Source organism: Protopterus annectens, chromosome 4.part0 (assembly GCF_019279795.1).
Source record: "Protopterus annectens isolate FY-2018-M chromosome 4.part0, PAN1.0, whole genome shotgun sequence".
NCBI lineage: Eukaryota > Metazoa > Chordata > Ceratodontiformes > Protopteridae > Protopterus > Protopterus annectens.
In genome coordinates this window covers 1867197511-1867216656 of record NC_056733.1, presented here as the reverse complement: position 1 = coordinate 1867216656, position 19146 = coordinate 1867197511, and the positions used below count along the sequence as shown (strand labels likewise).

The 19146-nt window shown below is 40.2% G+C and overlaps 1 protein-coding gene across 1 annotated transcript in view; it reads right to left on the bottom strand.

The window, feature by feature from the left end:
• DOCK2 (dedicator of cytokinesis 2) overlaps positions 1–19146 on the bottom strand; it is a 4134711-nt gene that overhangs the window by 2008915 nt on the left and 2106650 nt on the right. Inside the window, exon 27 of the mRNA XM_044069535.1 lies at positions 10841–10936. Coding sequence (XP_043925470.1) covers positions 10841–10936 — 96 coding nt within the window. The remainder of the gene's footprint in view (positions 1–10840; positions 10937–19146) is intronic.

Sequence of the window (19146 nt, the reverse complement as noted above, 5' to 3'; positions counted from 1 at the left end):
AAAATATTTGAAACCTTTGTTGAAACATGTTTGATCAAGAATAAAAGATACCGCAGAATTTTTACAGATTCTTTCTGATGCCCAAACTGAACCAGAATGGCTTCTATGTACTTTGGATGTAACCACCCTTTATACCAATATTCCACATTGGGCCGGTCTTTTGGCTGTGGAATATTGGTTATGGATCTCTGAGCTATATCCTCCTGGGTTCAATACTTTTTTGATTGGGCTTACAGAAAAGTTCTTACTATGAACATGTTTTACTATCAAGAGGAATGTTTTTGGCAAACACGTGGAATCGCCATGGGGGCATCATTTGCCCCTATATACGCAGATTTATTTATGGCGTATGTAGAGGAGCAATTGATTTATGATGCCCTACATAATATTTATATACCTGAACTTGATATTTGGTGCCGCTATTTAGATGACTGCTGGCTTATATGGAGGGGAGATGCAGAATATCTTGAAGAATTTGTTCAATACATCAACGATAATAAATGGGGTTTACAATTTACTTGCCACCATGATCAACATCAGATAACTTTCTTAGATGTTTTAGTGACTAAGAATGCTGATGGTACATTGAACACCCAAGTTTTTCGCAAGTTCCCTCAATACAACTCCATATTACATGCCAGCAGTTTTCATCTGCCACATGTCACCCGTAACATTCTCAAGTCACAATTTATCAGACTTAAAAGTATTTGTTCCGATGCCCAACAATATGAGAACTCCAGGCAGGATATGGTTCGCAGATTTAAATGCAGGGGTTATAAACCAGTGGCTATCACCATGGCGTGTCATCAGGTATCATGTAGAGACAGGTCTGATCTTATGGCATATCAGGATAAACCTAAAACTAATTTCTCTCAACACAGGTTTATTACCACATATGGTCGAAACAATTACATGTTTTGTCAGGTTATTCATCAGAATTGGAACATATTATTGTATGACCACAAATTGGGATGGGGTCATTCAGAATAGATGCCATTTTGGTTTCAGAAGAGGAAAGACAGTGGGGGCACATTTAAATCACTATAAACAGAGGTTGAATAAAGTTAGGGGTTCGACACAGTCTACACTGACAGGCGAGGCTGTTATTGGATGTTTTCCATGTGATCACTGTGTTCACTACAATAAAATTAACAAAATTAAGAGTTTCAGTACTCGGAACACCAGTAGAGTTTATGACATCAACGTTTTTGCTAACTGTTCCACAGACTGGGTGATATATCTTGCGACGTGTTCCTGTGGGGCCTTTTATGTGGGCCAAACCTCTAAGACATTTAAATTTTGGGTCAGCCAGCATTTAAGTGACATTAAACACAAAAGGATTACAAATGTCCTATACAAACATTGTGTAATACATTCATCTGCTGCTTACAGATTCACTACTATAGACACTTTCTCAGGCAAAAGGAATAACCCTATTGATTGGCATACTATATTGGATAATAAAGAAAATAAGTGGATTGTTAGACTGGGGGGATTATCCCCACCTGGACTCAATGGATTATTATGATCAACCTATGGGATGCCTGGTTACTAATTGTGGTTAATATTTATTTGTGGTATTGCTGATTATTCCATTTGACACTGACAAAGGCTTTGGTTTAACAGCCGAAACTGGTTTGTCTTGCTTTTACTCCATTAAAGAGTACATTGGTTCATCTCACACTGGTGTGCTGGCTACTATTTTTTAAATGGGTAACTCTCACATAATCAACAGATTGTTTATAGTGTTGACCGGGGAAAACACAGTGTGAAACAATCTTAGTAATAATTTTTATTTTACTTACCTAGTTACTTACTTTCTTAGTTACGTATTTATTTATTTATTATTTCTTTGTTTAGTTATTACATTTTAGGAAAGGAAATAGGCAGAGTAGCCAGCCAAATACATTCCCTACATCAAGATCTATATTCCTATGATGGCATTGTTGGCCTGGAAACATTTCTCCAAAAGTTAAGAAGGTAAAATCTATGCTGCAACCAGCAATTTGCTTCTTAAGGACTTCTAAAGGTGAAAAAGGCAAAGATGGAGTGACACTTGCCACCACAACTCGAATTCCTCTGCTTGGGAAAAGGGGCAAAGCTTCCCAAAGGAATCAAGTTTCAGATACAAGTCAAGAATAAGCAGGAGTGGCATACAGATAAAGGGTGAGCAATTTTCAAAGTGTTATTGCAGACTGCATCATACCTTGTACGACTAATAGCCAATAATTACATTCTCGGTCTTCCTTTTGTAATATAGGAACTTGGAGCTTATTAGTCATTGTGCAGGGTGATCATTTGTGGGGTCAGTGGTACAAAAATTATCTTTAAGAAGTTGTACAAAAGTGGAAGGATCATTGAAATTGGGGTTCTTCCACCACTGTTGTCTTTTTTGGCTTTAGGTCACATTATCTTTGACTTATCTATCTGTGAAATGAGGTAGAAAGTTGTCAAGGCAAAGCTAGATGACTTCATTTTGAAGTGAGAACTGCTAGTTCATTAAATATAACTCATATTCTCCTAATGGCTACCCCCACCACAAGTTATTTCCATCCATCCCTCCATCTAATGCTGTTACATCACATCTCATTTGACTCCTATAGTAACCCTAGTGACAGCTACCGCCATATACAGAGTTTACTAGGCAAGTAGGGAAGTGAAGTGCCAGGCCTTAATTCCATATCATACATAAGTCACATAGCTTGAACTTATCAGCACAGAACCAGAGTTATTACTAGTCACCAGTCATCATTGTCATTCCAAGGTCATACCAGAGACTGTTCTTTTAGTCTATTTATGATTACTGTCCCAAACTCTGCACCATATGCATATATGTTTGTGTAACTCTTCAGGCACTAATTTATATAAAACTGTTAATCCAGTCATAGCTACACTTTTCTTTACAGAGATCTAGTTACATCTAACATAAACATGCAGAATAGCAGAGGTTTCAGAACTGTCTCCTAGGGTATCCATGGCAATTAATCTTTTGTCAAGCTATAACTTAAATATCTTTCTCTAGATCTCCCTACTTAGCCTGCTCCTGTCCAGATTAAATGATCTTCTCCTCACCAGCCTCATGCCCATATATTTAAGATTTTGCACAAATCTTCTGTGAGTCATAAAGTGTAAGGCCTCCGTAAATACAAGCATGTCAAAGTGCACTGCACTGTCCTATCAGTTAAGTCATTACTCACTTCTACAATAGGATTAAATAAACTGACAAGTTCTTACTTGTGTAACAAAATGCTGATGGCATGGATTGAGGCCACTGGCCTGTAAGAACTCCATCAGCTCTCTTCTTCGTGTCTTCTCCATTACATAACCTAAACAGCTGTTAGAATGACAGGCCAGTTGCTTTAAAGCTCACCCTGAGACCCCTTGACATAAGCAAGAGGTCCATCATTACCCATCTTCAATGTGTTTAACCACTCCCATCACCACAGAGAGACAGAGAGAAAGACAGAGATAGCAGTCATGCCACTGCTTCTGTAACACACACACACACACACGCATGCACACACACACACACACACACACACACACACACACACACACACACACACACACACACACACACACACACACACACACACACACACACACACACACGCATGTACACTATTAGAAATTCTCACTTGATATTGTTGTTGAATATCTTCTAAGACCCAAAAAGCTGCATTACACTCAGGGAGAGGAAATTACTTCTGCATCTATCCATAATGCTGCTGTTGCATTTATTGTAAATAAAATTATTGTTTTCTTACTTTTTTATACATTTGTACCAGTACAGTCATGATTATTTTTTTCAGCTGAGATTTGCATATCTTCTGTTTAAAACAGTCCCTCTGTGCAGCCTGAGAAATATATGTGTAACTGAGCTGTTGGTGGTCCAATTTGTATCAGCTTGCCCGTTGTGCATTTCATGGGAACAGTTATAGCTAAAAGTGTGCTCAATAACCATTAAAACAGTTGATTGCTCCAAACTTACATCAGGTATTTGGCTTGCTCAAGAAGCATTCAAGTAGTGAATACACGCTTATTCTACATGATAGCAGTATCAGTATATTTCAGTGTCACTTTCTGTTATGCTTTCTGGTTTTGGATGGAAGATGCATCAAAAATTATAATAATTCTGGTAACATTATTTCTGCAAAAGTACATTATACATTGTACTTTGTATTGGCTGCTAGAAATTCAGTCTGTTTTTCAAGTAGCAAAAATCTATATGACTGCTATGTAATTGCTTTCTAATGATCCTTCAAGATATTAACAAAACCAATCTGCCACAGCAGTGGTTTGCATTAGACAATGGGAGCCTTCAACAAATAAGTAAGAGTTCTCCAACTACGTCCAGAAATCAAGAATAAGTAATGTTGGTTATTATTCAGTGTGAATCAACATTAATTTATAAAACAGTATGAATGAAACATTTGTCACTATGTGCATTCTTTATCCTGTGAGCACCAGAGTTTAATAGTTCTTCATCAGTTTTCCGCAGACATCCACTTGTGCATAACTTCTGGCTTCATTTCAATAACAACTACCACACAGGCCAGATGAAAAATCATTCAGTGGAATTCAGAAAATAATCAGCAAAGTCCTACACAGCATGACTGGCTGTTTTTTTTAATCATTCCATGTTTCATGGAAATGGGGCTAACTATGCTCCTAAAATACATAGTATTGCACCTAAATGTTATGCAAGTTAGTTTAAAATGAATACATTATCCCATTCCATGAAACACAGAGAGTTTAAAAAACTGCTGACTGTGTCACAAAGCACTTCACCAGTACTAACTCCTTTCTGAATTCCGGGCATTATGTATCACTAACTCAAACTTGCTAAACAGAATGGTTATGGATCCTACTATATGGAACTTCTCCTAATTTACTTGCTGTCTTTTTTGTATGGTAGGATGCACATTTACTTACATCATTGCATGTGCCTAGCATCCATCTTTATAGAGCAAGCAATCCCTGCTCAGAAAATATGACCTTGCCACCCAAATCAGGTTACCTGTATAACATGTAGTCAAACCAGGTAACCTGTACAGTGTGCAGTTTATTTATAGTGTATCATAAGACATCTGGCTACAGATCTGCTATAATCCAACGGACCTTGTAATGGAGAATGCCCTGGTAAACTGAACAAAATTATTAATTATTCCTATACACAGCAGTAGTGCTGTACACATTTTTCATATATACAGCTGGAAAGTGTCCAGTTTCATGCAAGCATAAATCTGAAAAGTGATATTCCAGTACTGGGGAACCACTTTACATAATGGGCTGAGGGATTTCAGTCTGATAGACTGATTTCTTTTCTCAAGACAGAGAATTATGATCAAGTCAATGATTACAACCAATACATTAATGTGTTCAGTAAATGGATTTGAGAAATACAACTCAAGAGTGAAGTTTGAGAAGTGAACTCACTCTGAAGGTGAATTTCTTGAATCTATTTGGAGAACACATTAACAAAAAGTTATGAATGGAAACCTGATCATAATTCTTCATAGCACAGCAGCTTACACTGCAACTAAAACAAAAGTATGGGAGCATAGTGTTTCACAGTTTTGAAAGCTGCAACACACAACACTGCAGCACTGGTAGTCCACAAAAACAAAGTGTCCCTCATATCAATGAATAGCTTTTAAAGCTGTTAGACACTTCTGGCTGCCACAGTACAGAGCTTACATAGCTGTGGTTGGAATTAAGGAACCCAGGTCCAGGTGACTGATAGTTTGGAGCATAGGTGCTTGGATCCTGCTGGTAGATGGTTTTCAGGAAAGGAGATTTGCCAACTTAATTAAGTTCAGTACATCTAACTTTAGTCTACGCTGTTCAGATTCTTCCCCATGCCGAGACAGATACAGACTGATATTTTTTTAACCAGCATACAGGCTATTTGTCAAGAGCCAATTTCCTGTCTGACATGTAAAGACTAACACTGACTGGTGTGTTTTCTAGGAAATAATAAGCTGACTTCTAATACAGAGTAGCACACACTAAACCTGCCAAAAACAAATCACTTTTTATTGACCATTAGTAATGGATGTACTATAATGCTGATTACAGAGAGCATTCTTTCATCGTCATACTTATGATCATAGAACACAGCATTTGTACAACTTCAAAAGCACCAGTGTGATATCTTGGCAAGGTTTCTGATTCGTGCATTAGGAAATGTGATGCGCCAGCCATTGTTGTAACAGTTCTGCCTCACAGAGGAGTCAGCATTAAAACATTCTGCATTGAGGTTACAAAGTGCAAACATAAACCATTGTGAAAGTAAAGACATACTAAGCATTGCCTCAGCTGTGGTGATAAAGCAGCAAAAATAATTATAGTACAGTCATAATAAGGTCTGATTCACTACAGAAGTAATACAGAATTAGAAAACGGTATCCTTATTGATTATCCCCTGCTGATTTCAGCTGAGTAATGTACAGACCAATATATTTCTAGCAGTCATAATTTCATCCAGAAACTTAAGAATGGATTGTATTGTACATTATAGTGCAATTTAATGTGACATTTTGTGTGTGTGTGTGAGTGTGTGTGTGTGTGTGTGTGTGTGTGTGTGTGTGTGTGTGTGTGTGTGTGTGAAACAGACATAGTATGTTCTGATAATGAGAAATACAGGATTATTTGTGCTTCTAAACACCGAGACTGTATTACAAAAATATGCAATGCTATTTATGAAACGAAAAGCAGATAAATAACGTTGGGGTATACACATACTGCCAGATTACTAAAAATGGCTTTCATGCATAATTACAAAGCTTCATTACACAGATGACACAAATTGTTTCTGTCTGCTAGAACAGTGAGAGGGGTAGTCTGCTGGAAGGCTGAGACTGGCAGCCACTGTGTGCAATGAAAACAAAAAGAAGGACAAGGACAGGGTGACAGGCAGCTGTTTCCGAGGAGCCAAGATGCTGGATATAACTAGGGCACTCAAGACCTTCTCCTCCTGCAAATATGACTATGACATGATTGTAGCCCATGTGTGAGTAAATGACTCATAAAAACTGCTCAAGACAATACAGAAGGACATGTTGGAGCTGCCCCATTTTGCATTTTTTAGGCAAAGTAAATCGAATGAACATGCCAAATTAATAAACTTTTACAAGCACAAACTGGATGACATTAAGGTGACTCTACTCAATGCCAGGAGTCTTAACAAAAAACTGCCTAACTTTGAGGCACATCTGGATTTGGAATGTATCCATATATGCACTGTTAAAGAGATATGGTTCAAATCTTTACAGAGCACCCCTTTTGTGGCTGGGTTTTGTGTGTACCATGCCATCAGGCCCACCGTTAACAGTGGTGGAGTGTCAGTGTTCATAAGGGACAATATCCCTTCAAAATGAATACCAAGACACTACCCCAAGTGAGCTTACTGAACTACAGCTCACCTAAGAGAAATCTAATTTCCAACTAATAGCCTGCTATTGATTACCCTCTATCTGTCTGCCTGAGATGACATGATTGACAGACCTTGATGCTTTGCCAGAGACAGCCTGCATCTGTCACCCCTGGGCTTCCGGATACTGGCCAAGGGTCTTCCCACCCTTATATTGCCTTTTTTAGGCTGTGTTCCAAAGACCAAATTACCACTGTAACAGCTATAAACAAATTCAATCTGAGGGTCATGCTGCTCAATACTAGAAGTCTAAATCTCAAGATGCACTCGCTCGAAGCACTCCTTAAAATGGAGAACACTGACATTTGTGCTGTAACAGAGACCTGGTTCAAAGTAGCAGAAAGCACCCCTACACTTCCAGGCTATAACTCATTCTACACCTTTCGCCCCAGGACTTGGACTGAAGCTCCAAAGGCAGTGGTGTTTCCATATTCATAAAGGAGACTGGTAGCCCAACATAATGTATCAGAGATACTGCAGGTACAGCTAACATTGGGTAAGACAGCGATTCAGATCGTAGCCTGGTATAGGTCCCAACTAAGTCCCAAGACTAACACTTCACATTCCTAAGCGCCCTGAAGTATATTAGGGTCCAACCTAACAATCTCATACTGGGCAACTTCAACTACCCCTCCATTAACTGGGAAAGCTTCTCATGTACCAATACACTTGCCCAACGTTTCCTGGAACTCATTAATTCCAATGCCCTGAACCAGCAAGTTCTTACCCCCACTTGAGGTAGCAACATCCTTGACCTGGTCATTACTAACATGGGCGACTGTTGCTCTACACCAATAGTCAACTCCTCCCTGGTTAGATCCGATCACAAACTAATTACCTTGGAAATCCACATCCCTCCCACCCCCCCCACCCCGCAAAGGTAACCACCATAAAAAACTTCTCCAAAGCTAACTTTGGGTTACTGAAAACAGAGGTGGCTAACTTCACGGCACCCATGCAAATGGAGAATAGTTGCATGACTGCCGAATCATACACCAATGCACTGTACAAACACATACACAAATGCATGGATCTCGCCATACCCAATAGAACCAAGATGCTCTCCTCCAAAAAAAGGAAGCCAATCTGGTGGTCCCCTGCCATAAACAAACTCTACATGAGAAGGAAGAAACTGATGCAGAATAAGGTGAAGTCCCAAGACTGGAAAAACTCCCTTATCAGCCTCAACAAAAAGTTGAGATCCCTCATCAAATCCTCTAAAGCTAGCTATAAAAACAGAATTGCAGCAGATAGTAAAGACAGCCACAAGGTCTTCTATAGTTATGTAAAGAATCTCCATGGCAATACCCAGAATTTGCTCTGAGCTACTGCACAATGGTACCTCTTATACCGAGCCAAAAGATAATGCCAGTTTACTGGCTGACAGATTCACTGCCAACTTTACCCCTCTCTCCCCTCACAAAGGACCAATCACAATACCAGTAGACTGCCAGGCACCCAGTACTACTGCTGCACAGGTTAAAACAGCACTATCCAAGGACAAGAATACAGCTTCTATGGGACCTGACAATATCCCTGGATGTGTTCTGAGTGAACTACAGAGTGAACTGGCACCACACTTGTCTGCCCTGTTCATTCACAGCCTCACCTCAGGCTTTGTCCCTACCGAATGGCATACTGCTACAGTCATCCCTCTTCACAAAGGAGGAGTGACTACAGACCCTGGGAACTATTGCCCCATTAGCCTGATGAGTCTGATAGGCAAAGCTATGGAACGCATCATCATGGACCTAATAAACAAGGATATAGGTAATCTCCAAACTCTGTATCCCACACAGTTTGGTTTTGGGAAGGGTAGATCATGTCTGCTCAACCTGGTCGACTTATTTGAGTCATTCACCAGAGCTGTGGATGAAGGCAAGGTGGTTCACACAGCCTACCTTGATCTGGCCAAGGCCTTTGATACCATTCCCTACTCAGGAATCATAGAAAAATTCACTAAGCTAGGCATCAACCCCTATATCACTAGGTGGGTTGCAAACTGTCTCACAGGTAGAATCCACAGTGTGAAAGTAGCTGACTCCAAGTCAGACTGCCGACCAGTCACAAGTGGAGTCCCACAGTGTTCGGTCTTGGGTCCTCTCCTGTTTGGTATCGACTTCTCTGAAATTCAGACCAACATGAAGGGACTCTGGCTAACAAAGTTCGCAGACAATTGCAAGTTGTGAGTTCTTATTAACTCCCCAAGTGATGCTGACATCCTGAAGAAAGGCCTCTAACACCTGGTGTCAGAACCATGGCCTTAAGCTCAATGCCAAAAAATACGTCATCATCCCCTTTGGGAAAAACTCGGTTCCCATGAATTACCACATCAATGGTAGTCCACTGAACACAGAAGATGTTATATGAGATCTGGGAACACAGGTTAACAGCAACCTCTCTTTTGACCACCACATTGTCACTGTGGTCAGAAAGTCCTTCTATGTGGCCCATCTCATTACTAAGGGTTTTGCATCTAGGAAGAAAGAGGTTATTGTCTCCCTCTACTCTTCCCTCATTAGGCCAATCATCGAGTACAACAGCCCTTTTGACATGTACCTCACTAGACACCTCCAACAACTGGACAGGCTGCAAAAGTACCTCACAAAGAGGATGCTAGGCCTTAAACACTTGTCCTATAATGACAGACTCAAAAAACTCCAACTATTCTCTGTCTCATATCGCCTACTTAGAGGCGATCTCTGCTTGACTTACAAAGCCATGTCTGACCCAGCTCTGTTAGAAATGCTACATATAAAGAAATCCCAATCCCTCCACACCACACGCTCCAGAGACCTCAACCTCATTACCACAATCAACAGAATGTGCTGGAGGGACAGGTTCATAACCCAGAGACTGACCATGCTATGGAATAGACTTCCCATACATGTCAAACAGAGCACCTCACTGGCCATATTCAAGAGAAATCTTGATGAGTGGATGGGAAATAGAAAATTCACCCCAGGGATCACTCCAGTTGCTTGACAGAGGCACTGGGAATTAAGGTCAGGCTAGGCTTGTAAAGGCTCCAGGGCCATTAGCCTAGAACCTATAAACCTATGGCTCCAGATATCTATGAAAAGGTTCCTGGCATTCGCAGAGGATATCTTTATAAACAATGTCTCTTCAGCACGTATGACCTCTACTATCCTTCCATTGACTGGAGTGCCTACTTTTGCAATGTTGGGTATACTTGGTGTTTATGCATTCCTAGCACATAGAACAAAAATAAATGAAAATGTACCATGCTCACAAACAGTGAGACAATATATCCACAGACTGACTTGCATAATTAATGCACACACACATAAATAAATAACCATAGCAGGTTCTCTGTGGTTAAATGATTGCAAAACTTTCATCTATGCTGTGACAATAAATGATTGCTGGACTGAAGTGACTTACAGTTACGTTGCTATTTCTTCCCAGTGAAATGACAGTCCTGTTCACTGTCCTGAGGAGACTCACAATTATTTCCTGTATATGATAGTATGTAGACCCCTAGAAATGAAATAAAGGAAAAATCAGTATGACGGCATTGATGATGTAATCAATAACATTATATTAAAATCACGTGTGTTCACTATGCCTTTTCAGTACTTATGACAGGGCTAAAGAACTCTGGAACTTCACCTGTTATACTCAGGAATACAATGGTAATGAACACCTATTTAATGGTGGCTTAGAAGATGCACCAGTGGGAATTTCATAATAAATTATACAAAACTTTGATCAGAGATGAGACTTTTTGCTGCTCATATATTTAAAGTCACCTCAAACCAGGAGAATTTTGAGACTATAGGCTGCCTGGAAAATGTTTTTGTCAATGAATTTTGCCACTGCACTGCTTCTGGCTGTGTTGCATTAAAGACACTGTAGATCATTTCTGCAAAAACAATAAAAAAAAAATGTTGCACATTTATACTTAATTTATTCTATCCTACAGAAACTAGTCAATCCTAATTGTGTCATTTTTTTTTGTACATAATGTAGTTATATAACATAATGTAGTTATATATTACAAATCACAGGCTGGTTACTGGCTTAAGATATTCTGGAGCCAGTATTTTTTAGGCAAAATTGTGTGCAAATGAACAAAGTTTACAATTAAGTGACTAAACTAGCGAAAACATTTACATGCCCAAAACAAACTGAAAAATATCGCAACCAGAAGCACAGTCCACACTTATTTATTATAAAGCGCTTTTCGTTAGATTTTTACCAGAACTATAAATCGAACGAAACGTGCTTTATAATAAATAAGTGTGGACTGTGCTTCTGGTTACGATATTTTTCAGTTTGTTTTGAAAGTTTACAATTAATGTTGATGTATTCAATAAAAATGTTACTGGAGGTCTAAGAAATAATGACATTGTTTTTTCATAATCACTTTTAAGTATTATGTTTAAAACTATTGTTCACAAAACTTGAGTCAGATGAATAAAACAGATAATACTTTAACATCCAAGAGATGCGATTGTGTAGAACTTAGTCCCCACAGGAAAGTTATTTCTTAATATTTGTTGGCAACTTCTAATTCTAATTATTTGCTTTTAATTATATTGTGCTTTACTCAGAGCCGGATTTAGCACAAGGTGTCCAGTGCTAGCTAGGGTCCCCATTAATGCTGCCAGTCCTATCATTCAAAAAAAGTCACTATATATTTTCTACAGAAGTTACTGGGTGCGATGATGATCACTAAGTTCCATGACTGTGCATCAGTAGTTCAGTAAAGTAAATAAAAGTGCCCCTTAGTCCTCTTAATCCATTAAACTCCACTACCCTGATGTTCGTTTTTTTGTCCCTGTATCTCAACGAAGAAGTTGACAACTATGTTCCACAGTGTTTTACAATGAAAGGGTCTATCACATACTCATTATCAAAAAACATATTTTTAAATACCCAAGGTAAATAATAGTGAATTACAATACCTGATCAAAACAACTTTCTGCAAAGAAACAGTTATTAATCATGCTGTGGGCTTCCTAATGGCAGCTGTTCATAAGTGTTTTATATTGTGTCCATTTGCTCTAGGTTGTAAGACGCAGTATTTTACATTTTGGAGAGGGAAGGATGAGAGCTGTGGTGAGCATGTTGTTGTTTACTATATGTCTCTCATCATTTGTACTCAGTTCAGCAGGAAATGGTTATGTTAGGTGCTGCAGGCAGGCATTTTAATATACAGTAGCTTATATTAAGTCAGAAAAAGACAACACCAATAGTATTATGTTGCAACAGTGTATGTGCATGCGTGTGTGTGTGTGTGTGTGTGTGTGTGTGTGTGTGTGTGTGTGTGTGTGTGTGTGTGTGTGTGTGTGCAAATGTGCTCTAAAATTGTATGTTAATTCTTTATTGCTATAAAGTACAATACAGGATGTCACAGCTGCAGTAGTAGTATCAACCACCCCCCATATCACAGCTCCAGTACAAGAAGTACAATACAGGTATTTCACCTATTTGTTTTCTATAAAAAGTCTGTTACTCCTCCATTGCTCCAAAGTGCGCTGCAAACCTTAAAGCACCAGATGGGTCCCCTTCATGTCATTGCTGCAGTGATTGAAGTATAGTGCTGGGAGTCAACATCACTAATCTGCCTTGAATTTTGCTACAGGATTTGACTGAAAAAACAGTTCCACAGCATCGTAAAAATAAACTCACCTACACTTATTTTATACAATAGAATGCATTCGGACTGATTTTAAGGCTCTGTTTTTCTGCTATGGCAATTTTGCATCTGAAATTGCTCTATTCCTTCCCCTTCTCCTTGGTGACAGAAGAGGCTTCTGTTCTTTCTGATTAGCATTACTAATGGTTAATATAGCAGTGCTGACTTTTCATTGGTCTGCTCTGTGTTCTGTTTTAAACTTTTTATGTTTGATAATACTGCCACTCTTATTTTGCTAGGCTTTGGCAGGACTAGCCTGCCTTGAAGTCTGTTACTAGATTTAGCAGATTAACAGTTCCACAACATCTGCAAAATAAATGTCTCTGCACTTACTTTATACAATATATTGTGCTACTGCAGATTTAATGGTTGTTTTTAGTGCTGTTATAATTTTGCATCCGAAACTGGACTAAATGACTCAGACAGTTTGAGAGAAAGGGCTACTGCTGGGGTTGTTTGTGGTTTTTATTACTAGAGGTTACATAGAAATGCTAGCTTTTCACTGGCCTGTGCACTGTGCTATCTGCATTAAACTTGTTGCATTTATTCATTTTGCCATTCTACTGTGTTGGGCTTTCTCATGATCTACCTGCCTTATACTCTGCAACCAGATTCGAATGGAAAAATGTTCCCACAACATCTGGGAATTGCAGCAGGTTTAATGAATATACAACACAGCACTGGAGTGCATAAGATAGTAGCAAGTACTTATCTTGGCAACTTACTTATTCTTCCCAGCCACTATCATTTGCACTAGTATACTTTAGTGATCACCTGCACCTGGTTGTTTGTGGTGGCAGGTTGCAGCACCTTCCTGGGAACCATCTTACTGATAATCTGTGCCTGGCTGCTCTTGGGTGTGTCTGGTGGCAGTTGTGGCACCTTCTGCCAGTTACTGAGGTTGAATTTAGCTTTGCTAATTGTTATGCACTTTTATGTATTTCTAAACTGTAGCTACAGTACTGTAGTTCTGCTATAGCTGATTATTTACTGCCCTGCTATACTGCAGTCATCCTGAGATAGAACCACCTCTTTTGACTATATTGTATAGTTTCTATGTTTGATTGCTTACAGCCCTGATAAACAGCAGCCCTGTTGTGATAGCATTGGATACCTTGTTGCATTACTTTTATTATTCTTGATCATATTTGCTACTGTGGCTACCGAGCCTGCTGTAAACACCTCAAGTACTACGTTTTTGGCACTTGTGTCCATACAATCAGATGTCCCTTGTAACATACTGCCACCAGTACCAGCCACCTTATAGGTTCACAGGTAGGTACTAGGTTATTAGCCCTAGGGCCTATATAAGCCTAGCCAAAAAGGTACCAGGCTTTCACCACCCAAGAAAAATATTTTCCTGTGCCCTTGTCGAGCAGAGCCACAGAAGTGATCCCTAGGGTGAATTTCCTATTTCCCATCCAATCATCAAGATTTTTCTTGAAGAGTGCTAATGAGGAGCTCTGTTTGACATAGATAGGTAGTCTGTTCCAGAGTATAGGAAGTCTCTGGGACAGGAATCTATCCCTCCAGCATGTCCTGTTTATTGTGAAGACAAGGTTTAGGTCCCTAGAGCGTGTAGCTCGGAGGGATTGGAATTTCTTTAAGTGGAGCATGTCCAGCAGCTCTGGGTTTGACATAGCTTTGTATGTTAGGCAAAGATCGCCTCTGAGTAGGCGATATGCAACAGAGTAAAGCTGGAGTTTTTTGAGATGGTTTGCATCGGGCATCTGTTTGAGGCCAGTAATCCTCTTTGTGAGGTATTTTTGTGGCCTTTCCAGTTGTTGTAGATGTCTTGTGAGGTACATACCAAAAGGGGTGTTGTACTCTATAATGGGTCTAATGAGTGACGAGTAGAGGGGAATAATGACCTCTTTTTTTTTCTGGATGAGAAACCTTTTGTGATGAGGTGAGTCACGTAGAAGGATTTCCTGACCACTGTGGCAATGTGATTATCAAAGGAGAGACTACTGTCCACCTGTGTCCCAAGGTCTCTTATCACACTTTTGGCGTTAAGTAGACTACCACTTATGTGGTAGTTCATGGATACAGAGTTTTTACCAAAGGGGATGACAATACACTTTTTGGCATTGAGCTTCAGGCCATGGCTTTGACACCAGGCATCTGTCTCAGTGAGGCCCTTTTGTAGTATGTCCACATCATTAGGAGTTTTGATTATGGCTCCTAGTTTGCAGTCATCTGCAAACTTTGTTAGCCAAAGACCTTCTGTGTTAGCCTGTACTTCAGAGAAGTAGATACCAAACAGGAGAGGATCCAGGAATGAACCCTGTGGTACTCCACTTGTCACTGGTCTGAAGTCCGATTTGGAGTCTGCTACTTTCACAGTGTGGGTTCTGTCCATGAGCCAGTTGGCAACCCATCTTGTGACATAGGGATTTATACCTAGTTTAGTGAGCTTATCTATAATTCCAGAGTGGGGGATGGTGTCAAAAGCCTTGGCGAGATCTAGATAAGCTGGGTTAACCACCTTACCCTCACCTATGGCTTTGGTGACTGCTTCAAAGAAGTCAGTCAGGTTTAGGAGACATGATCTGCCTTTTACAAACCCGAACTGGGTAGGGTCCAGAGTTTGGAGATTACCAATGTCTTTGTTTATGAGTTCCATGATGATACATTCCATGACCTTGCAGGCCAAGCTCATCAGGCTAACGGGGCGGTAGTTCCCAGGGTTCATCGTGGCTCTGCCTTTGTGGAGTGGGATAACCATCGCGGTGTGCCATTCAGTGGGCATAAAGCCTGAGCTGAGGCTATGACTGAACATAGTATTTAGGTAGAGTGCCAGTTCATTCTGTAGTTCATGCAGAACGCAGCCTGGGATATTGTCAGGTCCCATGGATGCTATATTCTTGGCTTTGGAGAGTGTGTTTTTTACCAGTGTAGCCATGATTACAGGAACTTTGCATTCTTCCAGTATAGAGATGGACCCTCTAGGGGGTGAGAGGGGGGTAAAGTTAGCACTGAACCTAACTGCCAGGATTTTGGCAATATCAGTTGGTTCTCTATATTTAGTGCCATTGTGCTGTAACTCAGAGCAGATCTGAGTGTTGCCATTGAGATTCTTGACATAGCTATAGAATGCTTTGTGGTTGTCCTTAGAGTCAGTGGCAATTTTGTTTTCATAACTAGCTTTGGAGGATTTTATGAGGGATCTCAGCTTCTTACTGAGGTTGACCAGGGAGTTCCTCCAGTCATGGGACTTTACTCTTTTTTGCAACAGTTTCTTTCTTCTGTTGTAGAGTTTGTTTATGGCAGAGGACCACCAGATTGGCTTCCTTTTTTTAGAAGGATAGCATCTTGGTTCTATTAGGGATAACATGATCCATGCACTCGTGTAAGTGCTTATGGAGTGCATTTGTGTAGGATTCAGCAATTGTACTTCTATTGCCCGTCTGCATGGGTGTCATGAAGTTTGCCACTTCTGTCTTAAGAAGTGTGAAGTTGGCTTTGGAGAAGTTTTTCACGGTGGTTTCCCTAATTGGGGGTGGGGGCGGGATGTGGATATCTAGGGTGATTAGCTTGTGGTCGGATCTGACCAATGAGGAATTGACCTCTGGTGTGGAACACTGGTTGCCCATGTTGGTAATGACCAGGTCTAGGATATTGGTGCCCCTGGTGGGGGTGTGAAAAAGTTGATCCAAGGCATTGGAATTTATGAATTCCAGAAAATATTGAGCAAAAGAGCTGGTACATGAGTAGTTTTCCCAGTTAATGGTGGGGTAGTTGAAATCGCCCATTATTAGGGTGTTGGGTTGTACCATAATACTTTACAGTGTATCAAGAAATGAGGAGTGGGAATCCTGGGGCATGGTGGGGGGGTCTGTAGCAAGCTACAATTTGGATTGCGGTCTTGCCCAGAGTTAGTTGCACTTGGATAATCTCGGATGCATTATGCTGTGTAACTAGCCTGGAGGTGTGGATATCCTTAATGAATATGGACACGCCTCCACCTTTAGTGCTTCTTTCTGGGTTAGGTGGCCAACAGGTGTGGTATGAATTATAGCCTGGTAATGCAGGGGTGCTCTCTGGAGCTTTGAACCAGGTCTCTGTCACTGCAAAGATGTCGATGTTCTCCATTTTAAGGAGTGCCTCGAATGAGTGCATTTTGAGGTTTAGACTTCTAGCATTGAGTAGCATTACCCTCAGATTTGGCTTGCTTGTACCTGTTACGGTGGTGAATTTGCCATTTGAACCTTGCCTAAAAAAGGCACTATAAGAGTGACAAGAACCTTAGCCCGTATCCGGAATCCCAAGGGCGACAGGTGCAGGCCATCTCTGGCAAAGCATCGTGGTCTGTCGATCATGTCATCCCAGGCAGACAAATACTGGATCCCCTTAGAATGACACCAGAAGCTTAGCCAATTGTTGAAGTCAATCATTTTGTCCTTGTACTGTGGCATCATTTTGGGTGATGGCAGGATGCTACTCAGGGCTAGGGTCATACCTGCCTGGGCTACAAGATCGGAGAGATCCTCCATGTCTCGCTACAAGATCGGAGAGATCCTCCATGTCTCTTTTCATGTAGTCCAGGGAGGTACGTCTCAGGTCATTCACACCAACATGGACAATGACAGTGTCATATTTGTACTTGTTGTGGAGTGACCTGAGTGCGTGCGTTATGTGGCAGATCCTGGCACCTGACAGTAACTTTCTCCTTGTTTAGCCTGGTGAGTGGAATATCAGTGTGCCTGACTATAGAGTCACCTATGACTAGAGTGTTGAATATGTTGTTATGCCTTATGGGCTGTGGTTGAGTGGCACACTGAGTTTGTGGGCTATGTGTCATTTGGGTTGTGTTGGGGGGGTGGAGTTTGCTTGCGTTTCTGCTTTGGAGGTCCCTGATGCTTGGGCAGGTTTTTATTGAGAGCCTCTGCGAATGTAGAAATTGTGTTTTGTGTTTCTATGCATGTGTTTTGGTGGTGTAGGTTTTGAGGGACTATGTGATGAGTGTGGTGTGGTCCAAGTGTTTGCCTTCTCCTCTTGACTGTCTAGTCCAGTCTTGGGTGAAGAGAGCTTTGCTTCCAGTTTGGCTATATAAGTTATATACCTCAGAGAATCTTGGGACATTTTTCCTACTGTATTAAATACCACATGAACACTTGTAGGCGGTTGTATCTTTGGTGCTTGAGATACTGTGTTGTCTGCATTAAGAATCTCATGAACTCTTATATAGACTTTAGTTCCTGTCATTCTTGGATTAATATGCTGTTCAATTTAAGCACCATATAACTCTTGTAGACAGATGTACAGCAGTGTTTGAATTACTGTGCAGTGGTATCCAGGCTTGATGTCCATTCATACTCTAATAGTAGGTATTGCTTTTGTTGCTGCATTGTAATATTCCTGCCTGTGGCACTGTTGTCCTGTCTTGCTGCAGTGTTTCTGCCTGCTGTTCATTTGATCCCTATAAAACTGTACTGCATTGTGCTATAGTTCCAATAAATGTTATTGCACTGTGTTGTTCCATATTTAGCTATGCTGAATAGAACTTAGTACAGTATACTATTTTCATGTATCTACAGAAATTTAATTGTGAGGATGCCCCAAATGAAGATAATTCTGCTCACTCAAAATTACTATTTGTATGATATCTATGGTAGCTGTGTGCAACACATATATTGTGATAATCAAGAAAGACAGGAAATTAAATGGAAAACTAGCTATGAGTGTTTAGTTTAATGACTTGTTGGCTGCATTTTAAATATATGTTAGTTTTAAAGACATGACAATTTACTGTTGCTCATGTTAACTGCTTTGAGTGCATTTTTTCAGCCAATTGTTTTCAATGCTTTTGCTGTTAAAATTTGAAATACATATTTTAAATTAATTCCAAATCTCTGCTTTGTAAATGTAAAGAACAAAATAAAAACTGTAAAAATTATTTCCTGGTAAGCACAGAAAGATGGCCAAGTTATGGGAGAATGACAATGTTTGGAGAGGGGGTGGTGCTCCATAAGTTTAGTTCTGCGAGGATGTTTAGCAGTTTATTATGAAAGACCATATCAAAAACTTTGGCTAGGTCTAGGAA